Source organism: Tubulanus polymorphus, chromosome 2 (genome assembly GCF_964204645.1).
Source record: "Tubulanus polymorphus chromosome 2, tnTubPoly1.2, whole genome shotgun sequence".
Taxonomy (NCBI): Eukaryota; Metazoa; Nemertea; class Palaeonemertea; order Tubulaniformes; family Tubulanidae; genus Tubulanus; species Tubulanus polymorphus.
Window position 1 is genome coordinate 30811305 of NC_134026.1, and position 16880 is coordinate 30828184.

The 16880-nt window shown below is 36.8% G+C and overlaps 3 protein-coding genes across 6 annotated transcripts; 1 reads left to right on the top strand and 2 right to left on the bottom strand.

Moving 5' to 3' along the window:
• Positions 1-1063: 1063 nt before the first annotated feature.
• LOC141900309 (uncharacterized) lies at positions 1064-5533 on the bottom strand. Its single transcript, XM_074787139.1, has 2 exons — positions 5409-5533; positions 1064-4404 (listed from the first exon to the last, which is right to left on the bottom strand). The coding sequence occupies exon 2, from the start codon at positions 4383-4385 to the stop codon at positions 3186-3188; it is 1200 nt and encodes a 399-aa protein (XP_074643240.1). The 5' UTR covers positions 4386-4404; positions 5409-5533; the 3' UTR covers positions 1064-3185.
• Positions 5534-6406: 873 nt separating this feature from the next.
• On the top strand, positions 6407-10989 carry LOC141899902 (TLC domain-containing protein 2-like). The gene is made up of 4 exons (XM_074786515.1): positions 6407-6815; positions 6925-7007; positions 7098-7180; positions 8235-10989. The coding sequence occupies exons 1-4, from the start codon at positions 6604-6606 to the stop codon at positions 8700-8702; spliced, it is 846 nt and encodes a 281-aa protein (XP_074642616.1). The 5' UTR covers positions 6407-6603; the 3' UTR covers positions 8703-10989.
• Positions 10990-11126: 137 nt separating this feature from the next.
• LOC141898803 (pancreatic triacylglycerol lipase-like) lies at positions 11127-16585 on the bottom strand. Of its 4 annotated transcripts, none has more exons than XM_074784911.1 (11): positions 16525-16585; positions 15321-15598; positions 15049-15195; positions 14354-14462; positions 13832-13963; positions 13460-13576; positions 12787-12905; positions 12324-12456; positions 12054-12165; positions 11442-11636; positions 11127-11265 (listed from the first exon to the last, which is right to left on the bottom strand). In XM_074784911.1, the coding sequence occupies exons 1-11, from the start codon at positions 16556-16558 to the stop codon at positions 11190-11192; spliced, it is 1452 nt and encodes a 483-aa protein (XP_074641012.1). In that variant the 5' UTR covers positions 16559-16585; the 3' UTR covers positions 11127-11189. The 4 variants fall into 4 exon arrangements, with proteins under 4 accessions (XP_074641012.1, XP_074641011.1, XP_074641010.1 ...); XM_074784910.1 differs by lacking the exon at positions 16525-16585 and adding an exon at positions 16242-16486 and having other exon boundaries at positions 11442-11633; XM_074784909.1 differs by lacking the exon at positions 16525-16585 and adding an exon at positions 16242-16481.
• Positions 16586-16880: the final 295 nt, after the last annotated feature.

A 16880-nucleotide genomic window follows, 5' to 3' on the forward strand; every position in this document is an offset into this window, starting at 1 on the left:
TAAAAATTATTCCATGAAAAACGATTTGAATTTCTCATTTGATAATGTTATACCTTTCATAACAGTTTGGAAGGTATATCAATGTCAGTGTTTTGAAGATAAACTAAGAGACTAGTGGTGTTTTTGGACTAAATTCTATGAACCAATTTTAATACTATGAGACTATAATGACGTTTAGACTCTCAATTCCATAAGCCTTTTCCAAAATTTAAACAGTTCTGAATTAAAGGCTCATATAAGATAGATTTCTAGTTTTTCATCAAATTTTGAGGTTTTTCTTCAATAACTGATATAATTCTAGCGTATGTCTATGCAAATCGCAGAATAATGATCGCACTATTGCTGAGTATATTTTTTGTATTAGTGGTATTAGAACTTGCTGTAGTTGGTGCGTGCTACACGATTTGTTACATATTGCACCTGATTAGATCCGGAACTACAACCAACTTCCGCCCGGATACAACCAATCACAATGAAACTATAGATGTGACGTCAGAGTAACTGGTATCATGACGATCAACCCTGGATATCAAAAATGTTTTACAAAATTGTGGATCTATTCGAATTTGATAAAGGATACATGTGAACTCGTTATATCGGAAATCGTTATATTGGACTGGGAACACATGTGAAGTGTGAACAATCAGTTTTTGATAAGTGTACTGTTACAATGTCTAATAATATCTGGTGTTTGATGTTCATTTTCGATTAAAAATGTCTCGGGCAAAGTTCTGAACATATGTTAAGTGTGGATAATTAGTTTTTGAAAGTGTGCTGATAAAATGTCTATTGGTCTGTCAGGTGAAGCACTGAACACATGTGAAGTGTGGACGATCATCCAGTTTTTGAAAGTGTGCTGATAAAATGTCTATTGGTCTCTCAGGTGAAGCACTGAACACATGTGAAGTGTGGACGATCATCCAGTTTTTGAAAGTCTGCAGATAAAATGTTTGGTGCGTGTAGTTCTGAACACATGTCAGGTGTGTTTCTACAGAATCATATCATCAACTTCAAACGAACGCTTGTTTATAAAATAAAACAATTTATTTTATTTTAACATCGCGTTAGTAGTTTACAACATCTCAAACTAAATCAGATAGAAAACATTTACGAACAGTTTTTTTGACATTACGATTTGCATGATCTTTGAGGTCTCTTCATTGAGGTCAACTTGGATAGAATATATGATAATGCATAAGTACAGAAATAAATAACGTTATAACCTGATTCCAGCACATGATAAAAATTGTAGCACATTTAGAGGTCTTAGAAAGATGTAGCATAGATAATATATATTTATAAAATTCAATTTTAACAGTCAGACAGTCGACATTCGGACATTTTTAGCAAGATAATTTACGGTTAAATTACACAATACAAAATGAAAAAAGAGTTCGAAAATGTTTCCTGAAAATATAGAAGTTTATTCGACGTTTCGACTTTAACCAAATAGACATCTTCGGGAATACTGTATTCCCTGGGCTAGTGTAGTTTATTCAACGTTTCGACTTCGTCTAAATAATCATCTTCGGGAATACTAGCACAAGGAAACCTTTTCAGACTCGTATTTCTTTTGTATTTCATTGTTTTACCGTATTCAACGTCACAGAGTTGTGTAATCGGGATTATCTAGTAAGATAGTTGACCAAAAAAATGGCGTTATAAGACTCTAAAACATGAGGTATGTATTCTTCACTCTGACTGTAGAAATCATCTTTAGCCAAACGTGCATAAATTGAATTTACTAGGGAAAAATTCGGTGAAGTCGATCAATTATTATCTCCAAATGAAATCCGACTTCAACATAGTGAATCGAATTGCAAATACAAATTGAGGTTTGCAACGGACACGTTTTCACAGTGCCGCTTGACCGAGTTTAACTGTTCACACATTTTGACTTGTTAATAACTAAGAGAAAAAGTAATTCATATATCATCCTAATCACATATAAGCAATATTAATAATTAATTCCTGAGTATATAAACTAATGGTGTTCGAGCTATCACAACAGATTCTAACCTGAGCAGAATTAGGTTTAAGCCTTTTTTTGCGTTGTGTAAACATGAAGGTAGTTTCGGTCCGTGAGAGTATACACAATCATACTCGAAAAATGGAATGTGAACGTACTCTATCGGTGAGGTATATTGACATCTGTGTTGTTTCTTTTCCATTCAATACGTCTGTTTTGATATTGAGTATCATTAATCCGCAAGATATGTGAGGATTTTTCAGTTAATTCTACTTCTAAAAAGTTCAAATAACGTTATTGCGTCGTGTATTCTTAAGACTATTTACATGGGTGAAGTCTGGACGATCTGATTAATACATTGATATACTGTAATCCATGAAATGTCAATGTTTATGCCTGTCGGGTCATAATATAAAAATCCCTTATTTGGTCCAGACAAGTGACTTGCTGGTGAGGTTTTGACAATCAGTATTTCTAACATGGCGACTTAATAGGGCTGGGTATAGACGGCGGAGTCGCCGTGTTACGTATCTGTGCCAATATCAATGATATGATACAAATATTCTATATAGACTGCGCGTTCAACGACATTAAATTGATATCAAAGTAGATACGAATATGAAACCCGTAAATACATGTAACGCTCACGAGCTACGTAAATTACCTAACATCAAATAACATAGTTTTATACATGCATATTACAAACTCGTCAAGTTTAAACATTGATTAAACATTGAAAGAACATTGATCGTTTCCCTGCTTTCTTTACAAATGTTTTAACAAGATGCAACCAGAGATAGGACCACGTATAGCTAGCTACAAATATTATTCGAGGTAGACATTCAAATATCATGGACCCAGTTCCACAGTTCTGAGTCAGAGTTAACTCTGAGTTAAAGTTAGTTCATTTTCAATGAGTTAGGCTCAGAGTTAAATCTTAACTCACAACTGTGGAACTGGACCCTGGTCTTCAATTCTGTCATTATTATCCTCGCTTACCAGGGCTTGATTGTCATCCATGTTGAAGATCAAGCCCCGGACCCAGTTTTACAAAGTAAGTAAAAGAACGCCTAAATCGATTCAGGATAATGTGGATCAGATAAAGAAGAAATTAAATCGATTTAAGAGTTAAACTTTTCTTTGTAAAACTAAACCCTGGAAAGTGAGTAACCCGAGTCGTCACTTTATTGCCCACTCATGTGGCGACCTCTAGAATTTAATTAACCGTTTCTCTTTCTTTTGTGGCTTTTTTGTCCAGCAGTTCCTTAAGATATCGTATTTCCGTCGAGAGACTATGAATTTCTTGTCGTAGTTTATTGTTTTCTGCTTCTAACATGTTCGATCTGATCGCCCTCAATCTCGTGATTTCTTTCCGCGTTTCGCGACATTTCCGGGCGGCTGCGTTATTTTTCCGGCGACGATCGGCATACTTCGGATCGGCATATTTCGGATTCATAGCCTCGGGATTTGCCGAACGTTTCCGACCTCTGGGACGCTCGGTGTATGACACATTTATCATTAGGTCGGATTTTCTTGGTGAATCGGATGATAGATCGGAGACGTCTGAGATGTCTGATTGACCGTATTCCGAATCCGCATTCTCAAAGCGCCCGTCATCGATGTATCTAGGTAAAGGTGGAGAATTAACCGCATCGCTTGGATCTTCGCATTCTTTTTTCAATAAAACATCAAGATGTGGCATACCGTTAGGCGCGCCGGGAACTAGCACCGACATGTGAGGTATTTGATGCGGAACTGTGACGTAACCACTTGCAACAGCGAACGGTAGATGCGCGGATGAGCTGATAGGTAAAACAATAGATGGCGCTACGTGCGGAGGTGTTAATCCTATAGTTTCCCGCGTAACTGGTGGTGTTAAGCTGTTATTATGGGGAATCTGTCCGTACACGATATCTGTGGGTCTCTTCACCGATGCGCTAGTCCCAGGAACAGGATAGCCGGCTGTTTCGCTCATATTTTGCCGGTAGGGGTCTCTGCTCGTGGGATTTGAAAGTTTTGTCTTCAATTCGTTTAACTCGGCCCTCAGATTCGCGTTTTCTCGATTCACTTGGTCGATCTTGTTTTCCATGATGACGTCATTTAAGCGTCTTTTTTCTCTCGATTTTTTCGCTGCCTCATTATTTTTCTTTCTTCGCTCCCAATAATTAGTATCCTTTAATTCTTCGGCGACGAATTTACGTCGTTTTCGTTGGTTCTCGCCTGTAGCAGTGGTAGAATCGGTTTGGTCATCTTTTAAACCATCTTTTAAAGCGAGTAACTGTTCGGCCAGATTGGTTTCTAATGTCGAATAAGTTCGATTTCCAGTCGGTGGAGATTGTGAAGTATCACTAGTTTCAGTGCTACTCTGCGACAAACTGTCAAATGATGAATGCTGTAACTCTTTGTCCCCTGGCATCTGTCGTTTCAATAAATCACTGAAAGAAACAATATGAAATACCTGACAGAAACAATAGATCTTGAAAGGGAGCACCACTTAATTAAAGTATCGGGGACTTAATACAAAAAGCCGAAAGGGTTATGGGGTCCTACCCCAGAGAATTCTGAAGTTTTAAATGCATTATTAAGGTTTTGCTGATTTTTAGATTGGGTTGTGGGAATACTTGTGGAGTTTCTAGCTCTGATAGTCTCCAAATCTAGACCGTATTGCCCATTGGAGCGAGTCCTGATTGACCCCATGAGAAGATGGGCAGCTTTAGGGTTGCTCAATAAAATGCGAGAGGCTAATATCGATTGTTTTGCTACAGTCGTTTCTTTAAGACTCGAGAGTGTTTGTCAGCAGGTGATCGATCGAGAAGGACACAACAATTGCCCTAAATCTACCGAGCCGACAGATTCGAAGTGGGCCAACGTGGATCATTCTTTTTAATAATCGCGTGAATAAAAAGTAGGTAACAGTGTCGAATGAACCGGTTCAACATGGTCGTCTTCTATAAGAGGGTTTGCGAAGAGAGATGTCGTCAATAATACATGCGTAGAACGAATGTAGCTTATGTACTCGAGGCAATTCAAGGATACAAAAAACTGACGAATTTTTAGTTAGTTAAGCTGGGGAAATTCATATTACGGGGTCGGTTTGGTGAAAATCAGTAAATCTTCCGTTTTCTGGTGCATTTAATGAATGGACCCTTATGAATTAATGCTCTCTTATTTCAAACATCTCTTGTTAAAGCTGCACATAAAATCTTATGATCCAATGGAGCTGTGTCGAGCTAGACCAAAAGAATATCTAATATTTTTATTATGTCGTGTGACATAAGATAGTTCTCATCTAATAGAGATATCACGCAACATATACATAGCCGAATCAATGAAGGCCAGCGTTCTGTAGCGTTAAGGCAAAATAGGTCGACGTTTCAACAACAGCAATAGGTTCTGTGTTGCCTACGAATTGTGATATATTATACAAAAACCTACTAACCTTCGCTATATGTATTTACCAGCCAGTATTCTACCTAGCAGCTGCAGATAGCTACGTAGCTAGCGCTCCTGCATGTTATTTAATGCTGCAATGATTATGCAACATTCAGTTACGAATTGAGTAATGTATACATGCGTCATCGATCACGTGACCGTCGCATCATAGCTCCCACTGCGAACAGAGTAGAGCGTTCCTCTTTACAGAATTTTAAAGAGGTTTTTTGAAAACCGGTTCCCCTTTTGAATTCAAGCAACGACACGGTGACCTCAAGATTTAAAAAGTGATTTGTTCTATACATAGTAAAATGCCGCGGTTATCTGTGGTATATATTGAGTGTTTTATGCCATGTTGGCAATATTGATTTCTAGCGAGCTGTATAAGCTACTGTATGCTGCGCAAACGACCGGGCGACTAACTTAGCCTGTTGTGCCAGAGTGTAGAACTCGTGGTTGACTCTCATTTGAGTTTGTGAGGGAGAATTAACGGAGCTGCGCATGATTCGGGGAATAAATGATATTGTCAACACAAGACGTTTTTAAAAAAAATGCTATACGCTGTTTCCTATGAAATTCGTTGACCTGCAAAAAGCCTCGAGTCGAGGACAAGGATATCATTGCTAATCAATCGCTGTGATACATCCAACTTGGTCTGAATCCGTGCAAAGTGTCGTATACACCCTAAAGCAATTACTTATAAGTGTAAATGCCTTTGATTAAATAAACTAATTGGTCTAGTTATTAATTGGGGTTTTGTCAAGTTCCAAAGATAACTTTTTTTATTAGAATAAAGAAAAATGGAAATTCCTGGCAATGCGATGCTAAAGCTAATCGATATAATGTTAAGCATGTTAAGTGCCAAGATATTTCACAGATTCCTGATTAATTAGGAAAAGAATACGGTAACGAAATCAACAATCACCGTGTCGGGTGAAATGACTAATTTCAGCAATTGACGCATGCGCCATCTATCGCAATTCCTCGTCACGAATTTGGGCGGATGGGTGTTGGTTCGTTCTATTCCGTGTTTTATTGTTGAGTCGCGCGACCGTGGAGCTGCTCGCTGTGCTCTGACTTGTACATGTTTGTTGTTGTTTTTTCGGTGCATTAGAGCGTGGGTCTGTCGTGTATCTTAGTTACAACCCTTTCGTCGTTCTTTATCTGATTCGAAATCTCTAATTTTAAAACAATCGGACACTATGAGGACCATAGCCGATTACGACCAACAATTAATTGCTAAATATGGAATATTTACACTTTTGTTCTCGATGCTGTTTTTTCATATTTTGAAAACGATAGTGAATTTTTACGGTGCACCTAAAGTCGTCCCCGACAAAGACGAATGGCGGTGGAAGAATTTGTTTGTATCATGGATCCACGCTCTAATCGTAGGTTCATGGAATCTGGCCTGGTAAGTGAATGTTTATATTATTAGACAAGCCCTCGCTCATAAAATATTGCATGGTTTCGTTCATTTATCAGATTCAATTGCTAGTAAATTGTTAGTTTTCTATTTTCAGTATGGTTATATACCCGGAGATGTTTGAAGATCTTTCAAACCATTTTACCTTATTTTCATACTTGGTTATAGTGTTTTCTACAGGTAAGAGCTGGATGCCTACACTGAGACGCGCCTCCCCGGGGGTCGTTACGATGGGTATTCATTGACGCTTTGTTGAATTCTTTTTTTCAGGATATTTCCTGTATGATTTCTGTGATATGTTATTCAATAATAAACTGCTGAAATTTTGGGAAGTTTCTTTGCACCATGTAGTTGTAAGTATATTTGTAATGTAGTTGTAAGTATAATAGGCCCTAACTTTTCTCTCAGCTATTTATTGTAGGAAGAGTCAAACTCGATTAAGTTGTCACATTTTTCAGAGTCATCTCTATTTTTGAGTTTTTAATTCTAATGTGATTTACAAAGTGTAAGTCGTTTTATTTGGATAAGTCATTAACGTAATGATTGTCTCAACTACAACGACCGAAACAAGTTTGACTTTGAATACTGGAAATGGAAGTTTAGTTGTTAATTTGATTGGAATAGAATTGAACTGGAAATGAACTAGTTTAGGAGTGTAAAAACAGTTAAGGTTTACGAGCATGAAATTCAGTAAAATATCTTCATAGACGTTTGTCGAATAAACACTATAATCCGTGTATACTGTAGATAAATGAAGAAATCCCACACTTCGAATTTAAAATTATACGATCAAATTTATTATCATGAAACCATAACGTTTCGGCTGTTGACTGACAGCCATCATCAGGTGGCTGATGCATTGATGAATCATCAACAGCCATCATCATCATCATTCCACCTGATGGTGGCTGTTAGTCAACAGCTAATATTAATATTATACAGCTTATAATTTTAAATTCGAAGTCTGGGGTTTCTTCATTTATCTTCATAGATGTTTGTGCTGAATGACCCTAGTTGAAAAACCAGGCTACAGTGTGATTTACAAATTGAATTACTTCATTTTCAAATTATTTGAAATAGTTAAGTAGGCCTAGAGTTAAACTTAAGGTCTAGTGTCCAGTTTCTCGAACATGGTGGTGCCACTGACCTGGGCAGGGGTAACTCCGTGGGAATTTGACGAATTCTACAAAACCTGGAAAATTCAATGAATTTGGATAATTCTATGGACCATGTTTCTTTATCAGTAGGTGATTCAATGGAAGATGAATGAATTGTAACATTCTAAACCTCCTCTGAATTTCTCTGCTCTGCGAATTTTGTGTAGTCACATGGAAAAATAGTTTCAAAATCTCAAAGTTTCATGATGAAGTAATTCCCAATTGATTTGTTGTTTGATTATTATTTCAGGTGTTATCGTCATTCATTTATGTCACGTATTACATGGTTCAGATTGGTTACGTTTGCATGGCGCTATTAGCCGAAGCTAACAGTATATTTCTCCACGCCAGAAAACTGATGCAGATGCAAAAAGTTCCGTTCGACAACAGTTTATATCGATTCAATTGCGTTTTGAATATGGTCAGTTTTGTAGCTGGTCGCGGAACCGGTTTATTTGTAATAACTAGATTTTTGATTCTAACACCTGAATTACTTACGCCATTTTTTCGATGGCTAGTTATCGTCGGTGTGTTTATAATGGATGTTATTCACCCCGTTCTATTTTGGCGCTTGCTGAAAAGTGATTTCATAAAACCTTGGCTGAAAAATCGTCGACTAAAATCAGAAACGCCGACAGCCCTCGATAAATCGAATGAAATTCATATCGTAAACGGAATTAATGGCTTCAGGAACAACAACGATTTAAAAACAGCATGAAATTCCGTTTGTGTTTGTTTTTTTAGAATGTTTACCTTTGATGTTCATCGATTTAATCATCACTTTATTTATTTATGTTCGATAACACTGTAATTGATATTATATGCATTGTAGAAGACACCGGACCAAGTATGGGTTTAAGAAATGTGCTACTATAACAAACTTACTGTCTTCCCCTATCTAATGCAAATACATTCTATTGATCTACAGCCTTGACCTTCATCGTCCACAGTGTTCAAAACTTCACCTGAGACGCCTTTAACCCTTTCAGTGCGTCTACACCGCAGTGCGGTGTATAAATCAGTGATGGATTTTGCTAGTACACCGCACTGCGGTGTATTGATGTAATTAGTAATTTGTAATTATCTCTATTGAAAAATGGCAGCAAGTGTCAAACATAGTGAGATACTAGTAACTAACGATACACCGCGCCGCGGTGTAGACACACTACAGTGGTATTCCCATTGTTCAACACACTAGGGTGGAATTTTTTAGAATTTTCAAATTTTCTCCAGCACTATAGGGTATTTATTAGTCAGCACTGAAAGGGTTAATTGATAATGAATATAAGAAATTTCAAAAACTTGATCGTTCACACTTCACACATATGTGCTGAATTCCTGAATGAATGGGTGCTGGATACAGGATTGCCGATTGATACATGTATCCCTGAGATTCAGTATGATACATTCACCGTGTGCTTGACTACAGATTTTCTTACAAATAATTATTTTTTCCCGAATATATATTTTCTAGAGATTTATATAGGCCTAAAATCGATATATTTAACTGCTCCCAATTTTCATAGAAAAATGTTTAAAAGTTTAAAGGGATTAACGTTGTAATAATCCAGATTGTGTGTAGAGTTTATTGTGGCTACTGATTAAAAATTCTTCCATAGTTATTACAAAAAGAAACCAGTTTTCCGATTGAGTCTCAGCCATAAACTTGAATTCATTTATTTATATGTTGATTAGTTTAGAGCGATTTATTACCTTAAAAATAGAAGTAGAAACAGTCATTTTACGATCTAGTGATATTATTGAAATACTTCGATACTGATGTAATGTTTACTACGCAAAAAGTATATTTTTTCCAATTATTTTTGATACTATATCTCGTAATCATTAGTGATTACTATATGAAAATAAAATCCTAGTGCTCGGTGCTGCGCTTTACTGCGTGCTGGTGATTTCATAAAAAATGCTTTTTATTTTCTATATTAAACAAATCGTATTCGTCGAAGTCAATCAAAATGATTGAATGATGTATTTTATACGGAATTATTTATTGAATAATAAAATCATGTAGCAGGTAATTGTTACAGTATGAAGAATGTCTAGTATTGATGTAAATTTCTAAAAGTCGGTTCCAGCTGAGTCGACCATTCTATGAAATTGAGCTGCCGGTCACACTAGTTTTAGACTCTGTTCATATTGCTGAATATAAACCCTACCTCCCTCATCTACACAATTTTAGGCACGTAGAATTGATCAATGAATTTTGTGCCCCTCCCTCCATGAACGTCTACAACTTCATGAATTGACCCTTAGGCTAAACAAAAATGATACCTTGTTTCTCCGCAGCGGCCGGGTCATTTTTGTAAAATATGATAAAATTTATAAACAGTTCATTTCTATAGCGGCCGGGTCTGTTATGGTAAAATTGATCACGATTTTTAAAAAAGTAATGTATAGGGTAGATAGACGGCCGGCCGGGTCAACATTTAAGCTCAGCAGAGTGGAGAAACAAGGTATCAATTTTTTTTGGCCTTATCTCAACTGCGTCGAAACGGGCTCTGCTGAATCCCCCCTATTTTGATGCAGTTAAGTTTGATATAAGTTAGATTATTATTTCTTTTCTAATGTTTTTACTTAAAATCAAATTAACGTAACTGTTGACCGTGGAACCGAGTTCTAAGCATGAAGTCAAACGAAAGAATAAATCGTCCATTGATTATTGTGTTAGTGTTTAGTATAATAAGAAATACATAGATTAAATTTCTACGTGTGTTAAAAAATATTCTTATAGAAGAGCTTCCTGATTTACTTACACCCCGCTTATCTAAGAGCTTCCTGATTTACTAACACCCCCGCGCTTTTCTGTGAGTTGAGCTATATCTTTGTAATCAGGGATGGATGCGGCCTCTCTTGTTTTTGCTATAGAGGTTTAAATATAGTGACTCTGGAGAATATAATGTTATAATCGTCACGGCTTTGTCAGTGAAATAAAGAATATTTAATTATTATTAATGCTGAAATGATATATTTTATCGAATATTATGATCGTGAATAAATTCTTCATAATCAAAAACTCGACTTTAACTTTTGATATTGTTTAATGGGGGCGATGATACAATGACACGTATACCGCGTATTCACACACTCTCTCACTCCGCTAGAATTTGCCCTCTATTTTAAAGAACGACTTGAACTCTAGCTTTGAAGAACTGTTAACCTGCATATATTTATTGACTCATTTGATTATTTAACACTGATCGACGGCAGTGAATGTCTTTCTTTTGGTGCTGCGCAGTTCATATCCATTACCACAAAACTGAACGCTGTGAAGAAAATGTTGAAACAATATTATTCGTATTGAACCCGAGCTCCACGCGAAGCTCCGAGACTGGCCTAGTCATATACCGCGAAACTAATCATAACAATGATATACTATATATGATAAATAGAGCTAATTACTATCAATATTCTATGAAAAGGTTCTCGTGTTTAAACTTACCTTTTCTGAGCATCGCCGTCCATAAGCACAATCTTATCAATGATGAGTTTAGGTTTTCTTATCAATGGTACATGCCATTCCCAGATCCAGAGAGGGTCGTGAATCCACCAAACAGTAATTAATGAGATATCACCAATATCGTAATCAGTCAGAAATGTGTAACCGTGTGAAGTGAAAGGTTCTATTTTTGCCCTTCTGAAACAAATGATAGGATCTTTGAGGTTCCGCGGAAAATGTTACCGAATTGAGGGAAGACCAGTGAACTGCAAGCTTTCTTATTAGTTTTTTTCTTCGGATAATGCATTTTTCTTCAATTGAATTACATAATCAATCATCTATTAAACCAACTGGACCGAGTATCTACAATTTCACAGGTTTTATCAGATATGCTCAGGAGCCAGCAGTCAACATTCAAAATCAGTTGTTTGAATTCCAAAAAAGATCTGAAATTTTAAGACAGTGGTTTTGCCATAGGGCTGAGCGTGAGATGGTTTTAGAAGGAAGGAGGACTGCATGCAACTATGACCCCAAAAATTCTTGTAGGTCACGGGTGTATAACTAAGCTAAAAAATTCAGTTATTTTTTTAATGAAATTTTGATATAATAACTTACTCTTTCGTGATTTTAATTTCACCCGTGGCTCCGTTTGACCCGTGTAGGTTAATGAACAAATCACCACGTTCTTTATTGTCGCCAAACGTGAATTTTACTGCAAAACTTTTTCCTGTATATCAAAAAAGTATTAATACGCTATATGCACTGGAAACGACACCTTTTATCAAATCAGCAAACTATAGCGATCCATCAGTTCTGGCGTATGAGTTAGGGTTATTTCGATTAGATTTAGAATTGAGTTTGAGTGGAAATGATGCTGCAACTTACGACAATACGGACGCGTATCTGCGGTATCAAGGAAATATTTAATTTCAGTTTGATTAACCAGTGGTTTAGCTGTATCTGCGTAAAAACCCATATATGCGCAGCCTAATCCACCACAACTCATACATCTACCAACCTAAAATACAGTACACGCTGTTTATCAAATCATTTTTCTCAATGTTATTTTCATCAATTAAACTGGTTTGAAATAAATATATATGTAGAATTATTTATTATTTAAAACATTGTTTTTTATTGATCTGACATGGACTCTTCGTTTGAGAGTCCATGATCTGGACGTATAGCTCTACAGTGAAACTGTGGAGAACTGGACCCAGTTCCATTTCGAGGGTCAACTCAACTCAAAATGATTGAGCCTTAACTCAGGAATTATTAACTGGGTCTTAGATGAAAGAAGGATTCTATACATCCCTAACATTGTAGGCTAACGTATGACAGACTTTACCTTAAAATCTTCATAATTGTTACAGGGAAATGCTTTAAATTGACAATGTTTCGAGTTGATGGATTCGATGAAGTAATAATACGCTCTCAGATGATCACAAGCCACGTAATGTTTTCCTCCTGTCAAAAACATTAGTATATGAAAATGTGCATAAACCGACGAAAAGACTTCCTTGTGAAAAACGTTTTCGACATATTGTTTTGTCAAGCCGTGTGCGTTGAGTTTAATGGCAACATGATCGAAATAAACAATGTACCATGCAGTAGGCCTATATAAAGTGTATATCTCAGTTCATAGACAGTTTATCACTTAACGGCGATAGATATCAACCGGTTATAAACCATTAGCATTCAAATTATAGGACTTTGATAACTGGATTCGGTCCAATTCTCGGAGAATGGTCGACATCGGAAGAATCCTCAATAACGAGACAAACAATTAACTCTCTCAGGGACCAAATAGTGGAATATGAAATATTTATTAAGATGAATAGATAGTGATGTACTGAATCATATATGTATATACACATTTTAGCTTAGTATAGACTATGCGGCGGTATCCGATGGTTGGTTGGGCAACGATGACGTGAAGCTTTGATACTGCCATGTCGTTGTTTAAACCATGGACTCCAAAAAACTTTCTATCTATTTATAGAGTCCATTTCCAAACTTACCTTCATAGATGCCTTCAGTAGTGACTTTTTCTATAAGATTACCGGTACAACCAGGCTGGTCATTACCGCCGTTTACATAGAAATCTACATGGCCGCTAGGCTGCCATATACCGAAACCTTGCGAACATAAATAAAAAATTCATCAGCAAATTCTAAGTAATTTGATTAATTCACATCAGCGATAGTTTTCTTTTAAAGACGATATCAAAAGCCACAAAAGGAAAGAAAAAACGAGCTTTATACAAAGTAGGGGTGATATACAAATATCATATGAAAATCATATCAGCTCGAGGAAACTTTTCGGACTCTTTCTTCACTCTTTGTGGGATTTTATATCAAACAAGGACTCGAAGTGTTTCATTAATTCTTTACCTCCATTCAACACGAGAATATTAAGAATGCTTTTAGCGTCAGTATGAATTACATCGACAAATCGAGCATCAGTTGGGTCCAGACGAACAGCGGGATCAGTGTTGGCGAAATATGGTGAAGCTGGATCCAACCCTGCAGTGTGGAACAAATACGTATAGCATAAGTACTCAAGTAAATTCACCAGTCATTTGGTGGGCCCTGCATTTGGTCCAGTTGCAAAAATATTGTGTGATTCACTCCGTGATATAAGCCGCGATCACACGGGCGTTTTGGGCTCGGGCCACGGGTACCTGTTTGGCCCGGGCCGAATTCGACAAAAAACGTCTGACCAGGCAGGAGCCAAATTTTAACACGGGACAAAATGATTACGTTTGAATTGTAACCGGTTCGGGAAATGACTCTAATTAGGCACAGGCAAAATTTGACTCGGGCCAAATCATTTGCGTGCGATCGCGGCTCTCGACTATCCCCGTCCCGTCATCACACTCCTGGTGACCTTCACCTATCCGAAAATGAACGCACCTGTAATTCTACCGAGACCCTGAAGTCGTTCGCCAGCATACCCCGCAACATGAGCACCTAAACTGTGTCCAATCAAATGGAAGTCTGTTTCCTTTGCATCAGTGATCAACTGAAATTTAAAATATATATATTGTACCCTTGAAGTTAATTCTATGTATAGTTGCATAGTTAGAATCTCTTCTGACATCCATTCGATTCTTGTTAAGGTTTAATCGCGTGGGCTTTAAAGAATAGATTGCTCATGAAGACAAATGTTTTTTTTTTAAATTCAAATACTCTGAAGATGGGTAGAAAGAATGCTAACTTTCCTTCTCGGGTTTCTTATTCTACAACTAATTCAACCCGACATTCACCACTGACGTCACCGTGACTGAACGATGTCAAGCGTTACGCGACAGGTCCTACTCGAGAAACTGTGAGGTTCACCTCGATTAACGTGGCTGAAGGGTAGGACGATATCCTCGCGATATTTTGTGACATATTTGTTTGCGTAAAATAACTCAGTAGTTAGTTTTCCTCATGTTTTCATAAATCGTGTACACTTATACCCTGCTTTCCTACATTTTTCTTTTAATTCTGCGACATATTTTTGAAATAACTCAGTAATTACTATTTCTCATGTTTTCATAAATCGTGTATACTGATACTGTACAGAAATATCTCTGAAATTGAGTATAGTTTTATTTGAAACTTGCTTGTAGATAATTGATAAGATGCGCTATTTCAGCTCCGACTAGACGAGTATTAGCAGTAGCCAGTGTGTATGGAGGTCCAGATCCTTTACTCCAATCTACTAAAATTACGTTGTAATCCCCTTGTCTTAATAATTCAGTTTTCATACTCTGAAAAATAGATAAAAATCAAATTTGTTTGACGACTTCTTTCATCTCGTACCGGAATTAAACTCCTCCTTCCTCATTACCGAGTTCCCTGATTGTCAACTCAGTGAAATATTCTACAAACTTACCTTTACCCACCCTTTGCGAGCATGGTCAATAAACCCGTGAATGATCACTCTTGTTTTTTTGCTTGGGTCGAACAATGAATTACTGATAGAAGCGATGTTATCAGCTTCGAGAAATTGTTCGGTAATCGTATTTTTACGAGTATGTAGAATAAAAGTCGTGTTCAGTGCGCGTCTGTCTTGTGGTAGTAATTGTAGGGGACGATTTACAAGATCGTTAAACGGTCCATCAGTGCTCAAACATCCTAGAACTCCGTAACATCGGGTTATTGGAATGATACCTGCAAGTCAAGTGCCAATATAGATACCGTAGTAAAGCTTCGTTATAAAAACTTCGGATATAACGATTAATTTTGTATAACAAACCGAGAATTTCATCCCAAATAAGACGGTTTCCGATTTAGAAAGGGCCAGCAGTTAATTAGGTTTTGGTAATCGAAATCGTGAAATTTGATTACTTGAAATCGTTGTTTTATCCAAATCTTAATTCTATACATACCAGCATCATTCCACAAAAAGTTCTTTTATTATTTTCATATGATTTAACATTAATTACTCATTTGCCGGAAGCTACTTTACAATAGTAGTGAAGCGCTTGTATCTTGAACAACTAGTTTATAAAGTAATGTAATGTAATGCAATTTATTTCATCATCAATTATAATTACAAATTGAATTTATAACAAATAAGTAGATTGATGATGAGAGACCTGAACAGAGAGCTTTAGAGGCTGTACAATCACAGGACGTTCAGGCTCCCTAGAGAAAAAAAGAAGAAAGTAGGCTTCTAGTTACTACTTTTTTTCTGATTCGATACCGGGTAAACGCGGCTGCTCTAACGATTTTTCGAATGTTGTAAGCGCCTTATATCTTCAGTTCCTTATATCGATCTGGGAAAAATAGCACAACATTGATAATAACTTACGCTTTTCTATTTGTTTGACATCGGCAGAATGAGCGACAGAAATCAATATAAGCGCAGGGAGAAACATAGCGCGGTTTTGAACGCTAAGTTCTGTGATAAAGTGGGCGGTTAAACCGTTTCAGACACATTTATGCTTTTATCTGGAGATGATAAAATTCAGGTTATCGCTCAGTAATGACCAATATGTTGATAGCAGTTCGTGCTTTTAATGGGAGAAAAAATAAAAATTCACAGGCGAGTTGCACCTGGATTTAAGCCAATCATTAGAACACTATAGAATTACCATATCTGCTGCCTATAGTCATCTGTTCAGACATTCACTGGTTAAGTATGAAGTGTATATGATCAGGTTTTGAGTGAGCTGATAAAATTGTCTAATGTCCGGTGTTTGTTCATTTTCAATGAAAAAATGTCTGAGGCGAAGCACTGAACATGTGAAGTGTCGGATCAAAAATTGGCGATAATGTGTCTTTTGTCGGAAGGGTTCGGGGTTCGGGTTTCACCGTGATTACAGCATAAAAAAAGAAACAACCGGAATATTAGTGAGAAATGGATGAAATTAAGTGTAGGTGTATTTTACAAATTCAGAAAAAGAATTCAGCAAATTCAACGTCACATATTTTTACTCATTTATTTCAA